This window comes from Oryzias latipes, chromosome 2 (genome assembly GCF_053564925.1).
Source record: "Oryzias latipes strain Hd-rR chromosome 2, Olatipes_Hd-rR_3.1".
Taxonomy (NCBI): Eukaryota; Metazoa; Chordata; class Actinopteri; order Beloniformes; family Adrianichthyidae; genus Oryzias; species Oryzias latipes.
Window position 1 is genome coordinate 43,610,175 of NC_136238.1, and position 15,420 is coordinate 43,625,594.

At 41.8% G+C, this 15,420-nt stretch overlaps 1 protein-coding gene across 4 annotated transcripts in view; it reads right to left on the reverse strand.

The window, feature by feature from the left end:
* LOC144988904 (uncharacterized) overlaps positions 1-15,420 on the reverse strand; it is a 126,473-nt gene that overhangs the window by 3,175 nt on the left and 107,878 nt on the right. For 2 of the 4 annotated variants that reach the window (XR_013652992.1, XR_013652995.1), the window contains exon 3: positions 424-5,710. Coding sequence is in view for 2 of the 4 variants with exons in the window: in XM_078940235.1 (XP_078796361.1) it covers positions 1,706-1,725; positions 5,303-5,710 (428 nt within the window). In the remaining 2 variants the exon portion in view is untranslated. Of the gene's footprint in view, positions 1-423; positions 5,711-15,420 lie in introns of those variants that run through there. The other 2 variants (XM_078940235.1, XM_078940229.1) reach the window with 2 other exon arrangements.

Sequence of the window (15,420 nt, forward strand, 5' to 3'; positions counted from 1 at the left end):
CCTACACCAAATGGATGTACAGACAGTCTATTTGGACGCTCCAAGAGACTGAAATATTTGTGGAACAACCAGAAGGTTTTGAGAAGAAAATGAAGGAAAATAAGTCACTTTATGGGCTAAAGCAACCAGGTTGACACTGGAACTCATTTGATTGAAAACGGTTTTGAACAGAATCCTGCAGATTACTGTCTCTAATCAAATCTTTTGGTTTCTGCCTCTAAGCCCAGTTATCTAACTAAATGTCATATTACTCCAATTCAATTCATATTTTTTCCATCTTAATTGATTATAATACTTGAACTCTCAAATCTCTGAGTTTGAGCCGGCAGATATACTCATTTAGAAAGAACAAAACAATATGCAGAGTCCATAAATGCATTGAGTTTATATAGGGCTGCTATATAAACTCATCATCCTCTCACTCATGGTGCAGATGCTTTATTATAGTCGGACAAAATAACTCAGCAAAACACAGTAAAACAGCTAAATAACTAAACACATTTGGTCAAAAACCCACACTTAAACCCAAATCCGTCCAGACAGGCAAAGGGAATGGTATCCCACAATCCCTTGCGGTGCCGATCTAACAGCAGCACCAAAGTTACACCTACTTATTGAATTAATTTGAATGAAAGTAAAATAACTGTCTGATTACTACGTGTTATTTTTAAACTGACTTAACTAAAAGTGATTTATCTTAACTGAAGCAAATAATTAAGTTAGAAAGTGTATTTGTAACCCTTGTAATATCCTAGGCACTTTACCGTTGGGAGTTGGGTCATCTAGACCCACTACTAGACAGTGCTCTGAACCTTTTTTTTCAATTTTTTGTGATCTTCACTGGTTCAATGGATTACATTAAATTTTTCCACCTTTTTCCACCTTTGTCATGGTAGGGAGAACATGTCAAAGTAAGGGTGGGGTCATCCAAGACAGCACAAGGGATTTATACATCTATACTTGGATGATTGTAGTGGGATTTCAACAACCCGTCATCCACAGATAAAGTATGGAAGCACATTTGTTTGATCTACTTAAGCCCGTTTGGACTCTGGCGCTCCACGCGCTGATGAATAGTGGCGTTTGGAGGAAGTGCGGCTGCGCAGTCCGTCTGAACACCGTCACTGCCTGGACCTCTTTCTGGGTCCTAGTGCCCTAAGGGTTACAGCTCCTGGTTCCACAAGAAAAAAGTCCATTCTAGAGGCCACTCTGACGTCATCATCATCAAAGACAGCGTTACCTAGCAACCATACCAAGACCATAGCAGCTATAGAGGGAAACACAACAAACCATCAACGGCGGTAAAAGCAGTCAGACGTTTGTTCTGCAGCTCAGCAAAAATCTCCTCCAAGAACCTGCAGGAGAACATCTGCTCCCGTCATGATGAGGTGATGAAGATGTTCTGATCAGAAGACCATCTGTTCTCTCTGCTCTGTGGAAGAACATGAGGGACATCCAACAGTCTCAGCTGCAGCAGAAAGGACTGAGAAGCAGAGAGAGCTGGAGGAGAGTCAGCAACAAATCCAGCAGAGACTCCAGGACAGAGAGGAGGAGGTGAAGCTGCTCCAACAGGAGGTGGAGGCTGTCAATCACTCTGCTGATCATCAGGGAGAAGATCTTCACTCAGATGATCCGTCTCCTCCAGAAAAGAAGCCGTGATGTGGAGCAGCAGATCAGATCCCAGCAGAAACTGAAGTGAGGCGGGTCAAAGGTCATCAGGAGGAGCTGGAGGAGGACATGGCAGAAGAGGAGGGAGGCTGATGAAGAGGAGGGACGCTGATGAAGAGGAGAGACGCTGAGATGAAGAGGAGGGACGCTGATGAAGAGGAGGGACGCTGAGATGAAGAGGAGGGACGGTGATGAAGAGGAGGGACACTGAGATGAAGAGGAGAAGCGTGAGATGAAGCAGCTCTGGCTCACAGAGGATCACAGCCACTTTCTGCTCAACTACCCCTCCCTGCCCCCCCTCAGTGAGTCCCCCCCCTCAGCCATCATCCATGTCCGTCCTCTGACAGACTGAGGATGTGACAGCAGCTGTCAGAGCTCAGAGATAAAAAGCAGGACATTCTGGCCGTGGTCCTCCCTTTGACCTGGACACTGGTTGCCATGGCGACCTGCACAGTCACCAAGATGGAAGTTAGAAGTAGAAAAAGAGACCAAAATGATTGATAAAGCAGGTTTTCCAGGGAAATCCCACAAAGTGCTTTCCAAGCTAGAACTAAGAATACCCAGCATGCATTTGGAAAAACTCCTTAGCTTCTTGTGGAAAATGATGAGTCATTGGAAAAGCATTCTCTGAATGCTCAGAAAACTTCCTCTAAGGTTGTGGTTGTTTGGAGAAGTCCTCCTCTTCAAAGAAGTTCTCCTGACCATCTTCAAAGCCACTTTCTGCTTTTTCAAACGCTACTGTTCTACTGTGTTTCTTCAAAAATCCACTATTTGAGAAGCACTGGGCTGAGGCTACATCCTGGTCATCACTCACATCACATGCATCTATGATCAGCCTTACCCGAAGAGGAGGGGGGTCAGGAGTATGAAGTGGCTCCTAAGCAAGTGGGGTCTGGTTAATGGTGGGTGGTGAGAGCACCGGGGGTACCAACACCAGGGCTGCAGGGGCGGGTGGGGCGTAGAGGCGGGAAGCGAGGGTGGGTGAGGCGTAGAGGCGGGGGGTGAGAGCGGAAGGTGAGTAGAGATTGCCAGCGAGGGAAGGGGTGGGTAGCGCCTGCGGGCCATACAACGCCGCTTGCAGCTTTAATTTACCCTTGAACTTACCCGGGTAACGTCACATGCTCTGCTATTTTTGAACAGAGTCCAGCTTTGGAACCAGCAGAGAAGCAACAAACAGCAGAAACCCACACTGTGGGAAAGACTCCACACTTCTGACTGATGTTCACGTCCACTTTAGTCTACATAGATAAGATTGGAACAGAACACTGAGAACCAAAGAGAACAGAGGAACAGTTCTAATGTCTACTAGAAAACACGAATCACATGAAACACACAACACCAGTCTGGTTCTTTATCCGCCTGAAAACTTACTTCTGACATTTTTTTACAAAAAAATCTTTTCCTCACTTAAAATGCGGTTACTACTTTTTAAGTAAAATAATAATCAAATGTTCACTGATCACATAAAAAGTGTCAGAATTAAAGACATCTACAAAACCTTTCTAGTGTTGTCATGGTAACACACATGAACAACATACTTATCTCAGCTTAAACTACAACCACATTGAATCCTTTCAAGATTTAACTCTAATAATACAAAACAACACATTTCTATTAGTGGATACATCTGAAAGAATTCCTAGTGTGGAATTTTTTTTTTAATTTTTGTCAATGAAAGCAGCAAAGCTCTTATTGTCTAGTATCTTTACACAGATTTAAACATATTGGTTCTTTTATTTTTAATGGTTTGATAATTGTTGCTTAAAGGGGCAACAGTCAGTGGTTCTGTGTTCATGTAATGAAAGCTCGGGCTGCTTTGGAGTATATGAGCAGATTAGGGTTTGATCCCAAGAGTTTCAAACATTAAAAACAAAAATTAACCAAAATATACATTCATTCATTTTCTTAACCGCTTTTCCCTTTCGGGGTCACGGGGCTGCTGGAGCCTATCCCGGCCACTTGTGGGCGAAGGCAGGGGACAACCTGGACAGGTCGCCAGTCTGTCGCAGGGTAGAATGTCCTCAAACACACACCCATTCACTCTCACACTCACAGCTATGGACAATTTAGAGTTACCAATTAACCTATGTAGCAGGTTTTTGGACGGTGGGAGGAAGCCGGAGACCCCGGAGAGAACCCACGCATGCACGGGGAGAACATGCAAACTCCACACAGAAAGGTCCCCCGTTGATGTAGTTTTTCATGTCCCCCCCAGCCGGGACTTGAACCGGAGGCCTTCTTGCTGTGAGGCAAGAGCGCTAACCACTGCGCCACCGTGCAGCCCCAAAAAAAAATATACAAATAAGTGAAAATATTCAAATTTTCTGAAATACAGAAACCAAAGTGATCGGTTGTGCTGCAGAGGTAGAGTGGTCGACCTCTGATCAGAATATCACAGGTACAATTACCATTTTGCCCGTCCATGTGTCATTGAACAAAACTGAACCCCACATTGATCCTGGTGGTTATAGGTTGGTGCCAGTGTGAGACAGCACAGCTGCCATCAGTGTGTGAATGGGTGTGTGGGAGTGAATGGGACTGAATGTTAAGTACTTTTGGCTTTTAAAGAAGGTACATAAGCGGTATATCCCATACGTATATGGCAACATAAAACCAAGGCTTAAAATATTTCAATCTAAAAATCATCATTTTTAATAAAATGCTAGTTTCTGTCTTTATGGAAGAAAATGTGTACTTTTTCTAAATCTTTCCCTCTTCTCATGTAAACCTTGTGTTCCAGTGTCAAGTTTTTCTGAGTTTAAAGTTTTTAATAAATCCTATGTTAAAATGTTTTAAAATTGAAAAAAATGTTTTTCTCTCATGTGAGTTCTCATGTGTTTTTTGAGACTAGATGAATCACTAAAACATTTTTTGCATTCTATACAAGAAAAAGGTTTTTCTCCTGTATGAATTCTCGTGTGTGTTTTAAGATTAGATACATTACTAAAACTTTTTTTACATTCTTTACAAGAATAAGGCTTCTCTCCTGTGTGAGTTCTCATGTGTCTCTTAAGATGAGATGTACGATTAAAACTTTTGTCACATTCTTTACAAGAATAAGGCTTTTCTCCTGTATGAGTTCTCATGTGTTTTTGGAGCTCAGATAATTGACTAAAAGGTTTAGCACATTCTTTACAAGAAAAAGGCCATTCTCCTGTGTGAGTTCTCATGTGATTTTTGAGACTAGATGATTCACTAAAACCTTTTCGACATTCTTTACAAGTAAAAGGCTTCTCTCCTGTATGAGTTCTCATGTGGCTCTTGAGATGAGATACACGACTAAAACTTTTTTTACATTCTTTACAAGAAACAGGGTTCCCTCCTGTGTGAGTTCTCATGTGTGTTTTCAGATTACATCTTTGACTAAAACTAACGTCACATTCTTTACATGAAAATTGCTTCTCTCCTCTATGAGTTCTCATGTGTCTTCGGAGATGAGATGAATCACTAAAACCTTTATTACATTCTTTACAAGAAAGGGACTTTTCTCCTGATCGAGTTCCTACATTAAATGGTTTGTTAGCGATTCTTGAGTTTTCGCCAGACTTGAAGGAGGAAAGTTTTTTCTGTTTTGAAGATTCTTTGTGTTTCTTAACCAAATCATCCTTTCTACTACCATCAGAGTCACACTCACTGTGAGAGCTGTCCACACTTTGGACATGACTTCTGTCTCTTCCCTTCATCTGATCTCTGCTCTGTGGGTCTGACTCTTCATCTGTAGTTGATGTTGATTCTTCATGTTGGTTTTCTTCTTCATCCTGACTATCAGTTACATTAAAGCTCTGCTGATTGTTTAGATCTGCTTCACTGTTCTCATCTTCCTCATACGTAGGAATCTCCATCAAGGTATCAGTCTCCTGCTTCAGATCAAGGTGATCTTCATCCTGACTGATGCAGCGTTCCTCTGGTTCATCTTTAATCTGTGATGGTTCTGGATCCTCCGGTTCCTCTTTATAATGCGGAGGGTCCGGTTTCTCCAGTTCAACTCTGAAGTTCCTTTGTCGGTTGCAGAGATCTTCAGTCACCCAATCCTGGGGGAGGACTGCAGGAAAAACAAACAGAGACACTTTTTATGTTTTGAGGACTTTGTGTGTTGTTAATAAACACTTAACTGCTTATCTAAAAACACCAATTGTCTGTGAAGACTCTCATTCATACAGTTTGTTTCCATCACAGTAGTAGGTTTAAAAAATGCCATCTGTACATTATCATTTTTAAAATTGAAAACATTTCACCTTTGATCCAAATTGTCAATTGTGGATTAGCTGGTGAAAAAGCAGGTTTATTAGTTCTCTTGGGGGAGGAGTCAAACTTGAAACTGGAAAAACTTGATAGCCTTTTACCTAAACTAAATGACATTAACAGCTGAAAGAGATGGCCAGGTTGGGGAGTGTAGCCCCTGTCTCTCCAACTCTAGCTGAGAACAAAGGACTTCTAAAGACCTGGAAGTGAAACTGGTTCGGTTTGTTTGTCTGGGACTGATTTAAACCTGAGACCACCTCTTATTAAGAGAAGGTTTATCTTTCTTGACAAAGACGCCTTCTTTCACTCACCGTGTCTTAATCCAAATGGTATTTTCCAATATCGACTTGATTTTCTCATTTTGAAACAATTTTTTTCCCCCAACTTCCTGTCCAGCAGCTGACCAAACAGATGAGAGCTGAAGACCTCTTGTGTTGGACATATTTTACTGTTACAACATGTGGTTATGAATCTTCTGACACACAAGGAGTATATTTGAATGAAGCACTTTATTAATTTAGGCTAGACTTAAGTTAGATTGATTATATTTTTAATAAGCACATACTTATGCATACAAACACACACACAAAGCATTTCAGTCATGCACACTATTTGTGCAAATGTGATCTTACACCTGAGCTCCAGTGGGTGTTTCTGTTCTTTTTCTGCCTTATTCTGTTCTGTTGATGATGGGGTGTAAAAAATAAAGGAGAGAGAGCCCGGTCATTCCTACACCAAGAGCCCCACCGAAGCAGCAGTGGTAGATCCCCTGCACCAGGGGGGGGCAATTATTTTAACTGGCGGGCCACATTGGGTTCTAAAATTGGATAGAAGGGCTGGACCAGGAGAAGATGTGTGGAGTGAAAATGATAGAACATGGACTGTAGATGAAAACATTTGGATTGAAAATTATATTCTAAAACAGAATATTCGAGTTTTTAGTTTAAAACTTTTGTTCCCATTTTAGATCTCTTTTATTGTGAAGCCCTTTTGTACCTTCAAGGAGTTGTAAACTGTCGTATGAATAAAGTTTCATTCATGATCCTTTTAAGAAAATAAATAACATTATTTATGAAATAAAACAATGACCAAACAACACTCTATGATTTTCAAAGACAACAATTCAGGAAAAATATACTGATACCTTTAAAATAATAATAATAAATAATGGATCCTCTCCCGTCATAATTCCGCAGAGACTTTGAGCTCATCATACGTCTCACAGTTTGCGCAGCTGTACGTCTGTTTATCATCCACTAATACTAAAAAAAGCAGATTTCTATGTCTTCTGCTGCAGCTACACATATATCTGTGTTACCTTTTCACCTGAACAGAGTTCCCTCGTTTATTGCAGGAGTTACGTTGTAAAAATAACCGTGATCCGTGAAATCAACGGAGAATGATTACAGATGTTTTAAATTTATGGCACTAAAACTCCTCACTGCATCAATACACTTTCCTCTGACAGCCATGAACATTTTCACCTTTTCTCTTGTCTAAATTCTTAAACCTTCAAAGAAATGAGGTCCAGGATCTTAGAATGAAAACAAAGATCTGATCGCGATCAAAGATTTCTGTAGATCTGTAGAGCTGTGCGTTTCTGTACAGGAGTCACGTCACGGACTGGGGAGATTGATTGACAAGGTCTCCAGCCAATCAGGACACAGAACAGGGTGCGCTGTTTAAAAAAGGCAGCATGATCGCTCAGAAATAATGAGCTAAACCGGGAAAGATGAAATGCGACGTAGAAAGGGAAGATTGTTTTCTGTTCTATTTGACAGATATTTTTTAGAGGTTTCCAGGTAGAACACAGACTGCAGAAGGTGGAATAAAATGTCACGTCTTGATCGTGTGACCAGATAAAAAAAAAAAAAACACATGGGTCTCTGATATTGTTCACCGGGCCGGACCAAAGATGGAGGTGGGCCGGATCCAGCCCCTACGGATCCGGCCGTAGTTTGGCCACCCCTGCCCTACACAGTATAGTACAGATAGAGGACATCCGCCCACAGGACAATCCCGTCCACCACCCAGACCAGGGCCAGCACGACCCCCACAGGGCCCCCAACGCCAGAGAGCAGGAAGGCAGAGGGGGACAGAGAGTGCAAGCTCCACCCTGACCAGAAGAATAACCCCAAAACAAGAGCAATAGCCCTGCAAAACAAAACCCCAACATCCTCTCAACACAAACTAATGCTGATAGTGCATCTTCTTCTTCTGTGGTTTATTGGCAACTGATAAACAGCTTTGTGGTGCATTACAACCCAAAGCACGGCCCCACCCAGGGAGAGCACCCCCCGCTCAAGATGAGCATCCCTTCCACCTCAACCCCAGGCGTAAGCCAGGGGTCCCCAAGGGAGACCCACCCCATGCTCCAGACAAGAAAACCCACCCCGCTGGAGGTCCAAGAGAGAGCAAGGCAGGAGCCGCCCCTCCCTGGCCAGGAGGAAGATGCCCAAGAGGTGTGGGAGGTTCCTGAAGATCATCGTAAATTGTTGGAATTTTGGAGTGGTCCAGCAGTCGAGGACTACACCAGATCTATTTTTCTGCAGGTGGTTGAAGTGAACGTACCTAGAAGTCGGCATGCACGCATGACCTAGCTGACCAGGGGCCTCATTTATAAACGTTGCGTACGCACAAAAGAAGGCGTATGCCACTCTCTACGCAATAGTTGAGATTTATAAAAAGCAAACTTGACGGGAAAATGTGCGGTCCTTCACGGAAGCTCTGACCCAGGCGGTGAAATGAGAAACGGCGACACCGTCTGCAGATGGAAGAAACACGTGAAAGTGAAAATGACAATCCTGCCTCTCATAAATAAAATGAAGACTTCACAAAGCAAGTCTTACAATTAACAGCTACACGAACACCCGTTTGATCGATCAGCAGTGAAACAAACAAAGAAACCAAACGAAAATCACAACAGAAATTCAAATGAACATTTATTTGCAAAAAGAAAAGTGAAATATGTTCTGCAATATTGGCATGTTGTGCAATTCATCCTCATAAATAATATAGTTAACAGAACGAAATAATGTACAAAACTGATATTCTCGTCAATGTGTCCGTCTGGTGGAGCACATATAGTCAAAGTCAGCTTTATTGTCAAATATGCTGCATCCGTAAGACATACAGCACAGATGAAATTGCTTTCCTCCCACCCCACAGTGCAAGCAGCATATAAAATACTAAATAAACGACTTAAAAAATACATTCTTTTAAAAACAATAAATCCTTGAAACCCAAAAAGATAAAGCCAAAAGAAAAGCCAAAAAAAGGGGAGAGAGACGGACGGACGGACGGACGGACGGACGGACGGACGGACGGACGGACGGACGGACGGACGGACGGACGGACGGACGGACGGACGGACGGACGGACGGACGGACGGACGGACAGACAGACAGCTATTGAATTATGGTATTCATGCATATGCCTTTACCGTAAAGTCCGGGTTATAAAGCGCACCCGATTACAAGCTGCACATACCTATTTTCACGTGCCTAATTATTTCTGTACATATACAAGCCGCATCAGATTACAAGCCGCTGCCTCGACAAAGCGCCAAGAGTGAACATGGCTCATAACCACACTGTGGGCGAGTACTGCCTTGATTCAAGCTTTTATATCCAGGTACACCCACATCCGAAACAGCATGGACCTCTATTCTGTTCACAAGTTCCTCAGTTATGGGTTTTTTTATTTGATTTTTAAAAAAAAATTTTTTAACTTATTGACAAACTAGGTATCATACATAAAATTACTAACAGTTACCATATAATCAACATTACATCCCTCAGTTATAATGAGGAAATTTACATCCACGATCCCCCATTTCCCATGAGTCTTAGGGGCTAAAGGCGGGGCCAACGCCCGGCTCGCCACACTGTTGTACGTGTTTAAGAATGAGCAAGTAGCAGCAGTGCATGGAGGGGTGAAAAGGAACCGCTCTCCTTCCACTTGTGTCGCGTCAGCATTATGGTACTAACGGGGCTGGTTAAAAAAACACCAGTAAAATAGCGCGCGTCCGTTCCACGGACGCCTCTGCGCTCCGCACTCGTCAAGCGGGCTCCTTGTCTCCCCTTCCTATCCGAAAAGCTCACACGGTGGCTGTGAGCTTTTCAATGCAAAATTCCGCTCAGTCAGAAACCGTAAAAATGACCACATGGATTTGTGTTTCCAGTCGTGTCCCGACAAAATAAAGGCTGATGTTATTCCCACATATTTACGTGCAGCCAGCCGAGTCACTATGACTCAGAGGTAAATACACTTCTGAGCATGCGCTGTTCTCTCCGTCACGCAGCTGACTGGCATTTCCATTTACTGATGGGGGATTTTTTCACGCTGCTTTTAACTTGAAAGCTGCATCATATTGTAGCGGCGATCAAGTGCACGTTGGGTCTAAGGGCACCAAAGGATTCTGGGATGCAGCCGGGCATGCGTGTTTCTTTTTGTTGAACCATGACTGAAGTGTCTAAGACCTGAAGTCAGGTCCATGCTGTTTGGCTGCTTAGAGGTGTGTTAAAAAACTAATGACTTGTGCTTGGTGTTGGATGGTGAATATAAAACCGTTCACCGAGCCCGAATGTACGTTCATGGCGGCCGTCAATTAAATCCATAAATTAGCCGCGTCACTAAATAAGCCGCAGGGCTGTAAGCGCAGGAAAAAAGTAGCGGCTTGTAGTCCGGAAATTACGGTAGTTTGTTTTATTTTTGATAAAACAATGTATGGCGCATTACTCAACCATTCAGAAAGCAACAAGAAATTACATTTGCGCTGAATAATTTCCCATTTCCAGGTGGATTATTACCGACATCTGTAGCTTGTCATCAATGAAATGGATCGAAATAAAATGCCCCATCACAATGCGTAATGACGCACAATGGCTGATCTTAGAAGATGTGGCAAATGGACGAATTCGGAGTGAACGCATCTTTAGACAGCAAGAAGACTAGCTGGCAAACAAGGACGAGTGGCTTATGAGCCGGTTCCCACTTCCTCCAGCCGTCCTGTTGGAGCTTTTGGGGGGGGGTCACCCGGTGCATCTGGCGCATCGTGACCCCCCCGCCTCAGTCACCACTCCACGTAAAAGGGATTCCCCAATTACTGCCGCCACTCTCTCATCAAGAGGGGTCAGCTCCGGTGTCCCCCCCCCCCCACCCGTGGCAGACACACTCTGGCGATGCAGCGCCAGACGTTTTTTTGCCTGGACTTTGATGTCCGACCATTTCTTTTTTATTTCGGCCACGGTCCGAGGTTGTGAGGCTGCAGCATTTACGGCGTCTGCCACCGTTTGCCACTCACGTGCCTTTTTTGGCATTAGTAATGCCCACACTGTGTCCTCCAACCAACACTTTTTTCCTCTTTTCCACCTCGCCAACGATAACTTCTACTTCACATTGAGTGAAGTTAAGTCTTTTTGATTTCCTCTCTGTGTTTGCCATGGTTTCGTAATCAATGAATATTCATTTGTGGGCGTTTCACGGACTATTTATGGGCAAATATGGGCGTGTCATGAAGCCGCAAAAGCTGCGCTGTTTTTAGAATTGGTTGTGATTTATTAAGGGAAAGATGCGTAGGATGTGCGTGCGCACGGTTTTATAAATCCGAATATTTCTGTGCGTACGCACGTCCTATGTTTCATCCGTACGCCACTTCTGACGCAAATCCTACGCAAAGTTTTAGAAATGAGGCCCCAGAGCTTTCTGCCAGACCAGCTGATTGACCTGTGTACGAGGCTGCAGCATTTTCTGCTTTTTAGAATGAGAATCAGTAGATCAGTGAGAGTTATACATGCAAGCTAATCTAGTGTTAAAATAGTCCAAATTTTTGTCTTTTTAAATTATTTCTATCCATGCAGTAAAAGTTAGGCCATTTTTCAGATGAGATTTCGGTTCATAAAAAGACTTGTCAGTTTTCTAAGTTAAGTTGTTGCGATCGTTACCTCCTCCAGATTTCATGAGAAAACAAAAGTTAGTAGGAACTGTTTTCTCGTTCACAAGCCTGTTGCAAGTGTGTCCAGGCAGTGAATGCTGGGACATGAGGTCATGTGACCGGTTTTGAGTAAGCTGATTGGCTGCAGCCAATGCCCACAAACATACAATAGCAGATGTAGCTTGATGAAATACTTTTAGAATGTGGTATTTTTATTTAAACAACTGCTTTATTATTTGTTTCATTTCTTTTAAATAAATGTAATCATGACTTTCATTGTATTCTTACCCTTTACTTTAACCTTTTTGCAGAGTTTCTAGACATATTTCTATGAAAACTCTCATTCATCCAGGTTGATTCCATCATAGTAGTAGGTTTAGGGGATGTCATCTGGACTTAGTTTTTAAAGTTAGAAGACGTTTCACCTCTTATCCAAGAGGCTTTGTCGTTTCTGAATTAGCTGGTAAAAGTGATGGTATACATGTCCTCATGGGGGAGGAGTCAGACCTGAAACTGGATGGTATTTCTAGACATTGTTATCATTTTTTCTGACTTGATCATGTGCTACAGCTTTTATTAATGAAAATTCTGTCTGCCACCAGGATGTTTATATTTGATATCTGCTCTGCTGTCAGTTTTTTCTGTTTTTTTAAGCTTAATCATTCTATAAACATTATATGTTGTGCTGAAGATTTCAGTGTTTACTCAGCCTCAAAACATCTGTGTAACTTTTCTTTATTAAACTTTAATTATGTAGTTATTAGTTAGTTATTATGTAGTAACTGAGCGGTGATCCTGCGCCTCACTTCCCCTTTGCGGGCTTGCTTGGGTTTATGTGTTAATGGGGGGTTTTCTGTCCCTTGGGGGGGCAGAATTCATGAGTGTGTTTGTCACTTGGGGGCATTAATTTCTCTGGTTGATCTTATTGGCCGATATTTGCTGGTCAAATCCGGCGAGGCAGCGGGGCGGAGCTTTCATTTTTCAGAGGAGGGGGGGCTAACAAGAGGCTCTTTGTCTTTTATCATATTTTCTATGTAGAGTACTATCACAACCATGAGGTGAACATGAAAGTCTTACATTCTCCTAAATGTACGGAGCGGCCCTAATGTGTTGTGGTGCGACTTCAGTAAAGAGGACCTAGGAGAGAACAACATGAGAACGGTATGGAGAGAGGTAAGAACATGAAAGGAGAACCCCCCACCATATTACAAGGTGTAGATAGGGGCATAATGCAGAACAACTGTCTTGAAAACCCTGGAAATGCATAGAGACACGATTATGAAGCACAGTTTAAACTGCAGCTATCAGCTACGTGGAGGAACTCGGGAATAGATCAGCTGCAGTTTGGTTAGGTTTGAAAGATCTTCACAGATTCTGACTTCTGGCCTCAATAACTCTTCTGATAAACCTTCAAAAGTGACAGCAAGTATCTAATTATTTTGTAGGGGGGTGTATTGGCAAGAGTCTGGTGACGCAATACATATCCTAATATTTTACCTAGACATATTTTCTTTCTTTTTTCTTTTCTTTTAAATATGACTTTGAAAAAACTCTCCTTGAATTTCAACATGTCTTTCATTGTAATAAAATGGTCAAATTCGGTTTATTTAATGATCTTAATGTTAAGCACTGCAACTGTATCTCCTATATCAGCTGCTTTTACCCAAACAAATTAATAGTGCTTTTATTTTGGTAGCTAAAAATTTAGAAATGGAACAGTCAAAACTGTATGATTTGCACAACAAAATATATTTCAGTATAAGAAAAAACAAAGAATGAATGTGCCGTAACCTAGTGTTTTTCAACTGGTGTGTTGCAGGACATAGACAGGTGTGCCGTGGGAAATTACCCAAATCTGAAAACATTTTCCATCTCCAGGATTTCAGTTCTGTGTTCATCCAAACAGGTCCTGATAAAACACTGAGTAGTTAGGAATAAGAAAACTCATAAAATACTTTTTTTTTACTTTTTTTTTTAAATACTTTTGTTTTTTTTAGGAAATGTCAAAGCGTGGCTCCAATGCATTCAATAAAAAAACGAAATCCCTCATTCTCCACCTCGCTGCAGGGGGGCGGAGCCCGTTTTCTGTTTGTGTCCCTGCTCTCGCAGAAGACAATGGTAGCTTCGCCTGGAAAAATCTGCGCCGGGCTGCGTCGACTTCAGGCAGCAACAGCCACATCTTTGTCACACAACTCCGGGTGATGCAGCTTTAATGCTGGCGGTGCGTCTTTTAAGTTGGTGCGCTAGCTATTCTCCTTGTTTTCCTCCACCATCTTTGTTTGAATGTGTATTCTTCTTCGTCCGCCCACAACACCCAATCTCTCGAGTGCCCACTATCTACCCTCAGAAGAATTGTCTTGCCAAATAATGCTTAATATGACGTTTTAGAGGGTCTTTACACGTAAATAAAAGGTCGATACTTGATGAAGACGTATCGAGAATCAATCACAGGACTAAATACTGCGATATATCACCATATCAATACTTTGTCACACCCCTAGAAGTCAGAGGTCAACAGTTTAGTTCTCCTTTAAGGTCTGTGTTTCTTAACAGCCAAACATCCCATAGTTTGGTCCAAGTCATCTTTCTAACTGAGATACTTTTCTAACAACGTCTGGATTAAAGGATGAATTTGCTTTCAGACGTCAGTCACTTTTGAAAAGATAAGCTTAAATAGAAGTAATAAAAACATTTGAGAAACAGGATTAAGGTGAAGTGGCCAACAGAAACAATTGAACTAAATTGAAACAATTTAATCATTTAAAAAGACATATCATTTTTGTTAAAGTTTTCACAGACTTCATCTTTGATTAAGACAAGAGAAAACTAATAAAACTTCAACATGTTCACTTTTTGTGGAGCTACAGAAAACATAACAATAATGTTAGTTTTTTGTGTAAATTTATCAAAGATATTGTGATCATTTAATTGTTGAAAAATTACAGTTGGCTTTGCACCCACATTGAAAAATTGAATAATTATTTAGAAAGAATATATATATATTTTGTGAGGTTACATAAAACTGCATGTTAATAAACTTAAGGGAAAAACAACTACCAACGTAAAATTTTAAATAATTTAGTTAAAAATTATTACAGAAAACTAACTTAACTTTTATTACATCTTTTAGAAAAAAACAGCTGCAACATCCAGCTCCTTTTTCTGCCACAATTATCACAAAAATGCACGTGAGACTGCAGAGGGACTGTCCATCAATACAGACTACAGAGCTTCACCTTTTTTCATTTTTGGATGCTGGTGTGCCGCGAGATTTTTGTCTAGGATGAAGTGTGCCCTGGCTCGAAAAAGGTTGAAAACAATGCCTTAACCAATTAGTTTCTATTGGGGAAATAAAATGCTGTTTATTACAACATTGGCCAATGGAGCTTCTGCCTTCCTGCCTTCTCCAGTACTTTGAAACGGCTCAGGAGCCTGAAAGCAGTGATTCTTTCCAGAAACAGTAAAGTGTGATAATGAGGCAGCACGAAAAAATGAGGGAAACCTGCTTTAAGGTGACAAAGATGCTTTTTCACATCACAGTCTGCCCTTCACCGTTGTGCTGCCACGCTTTCTCA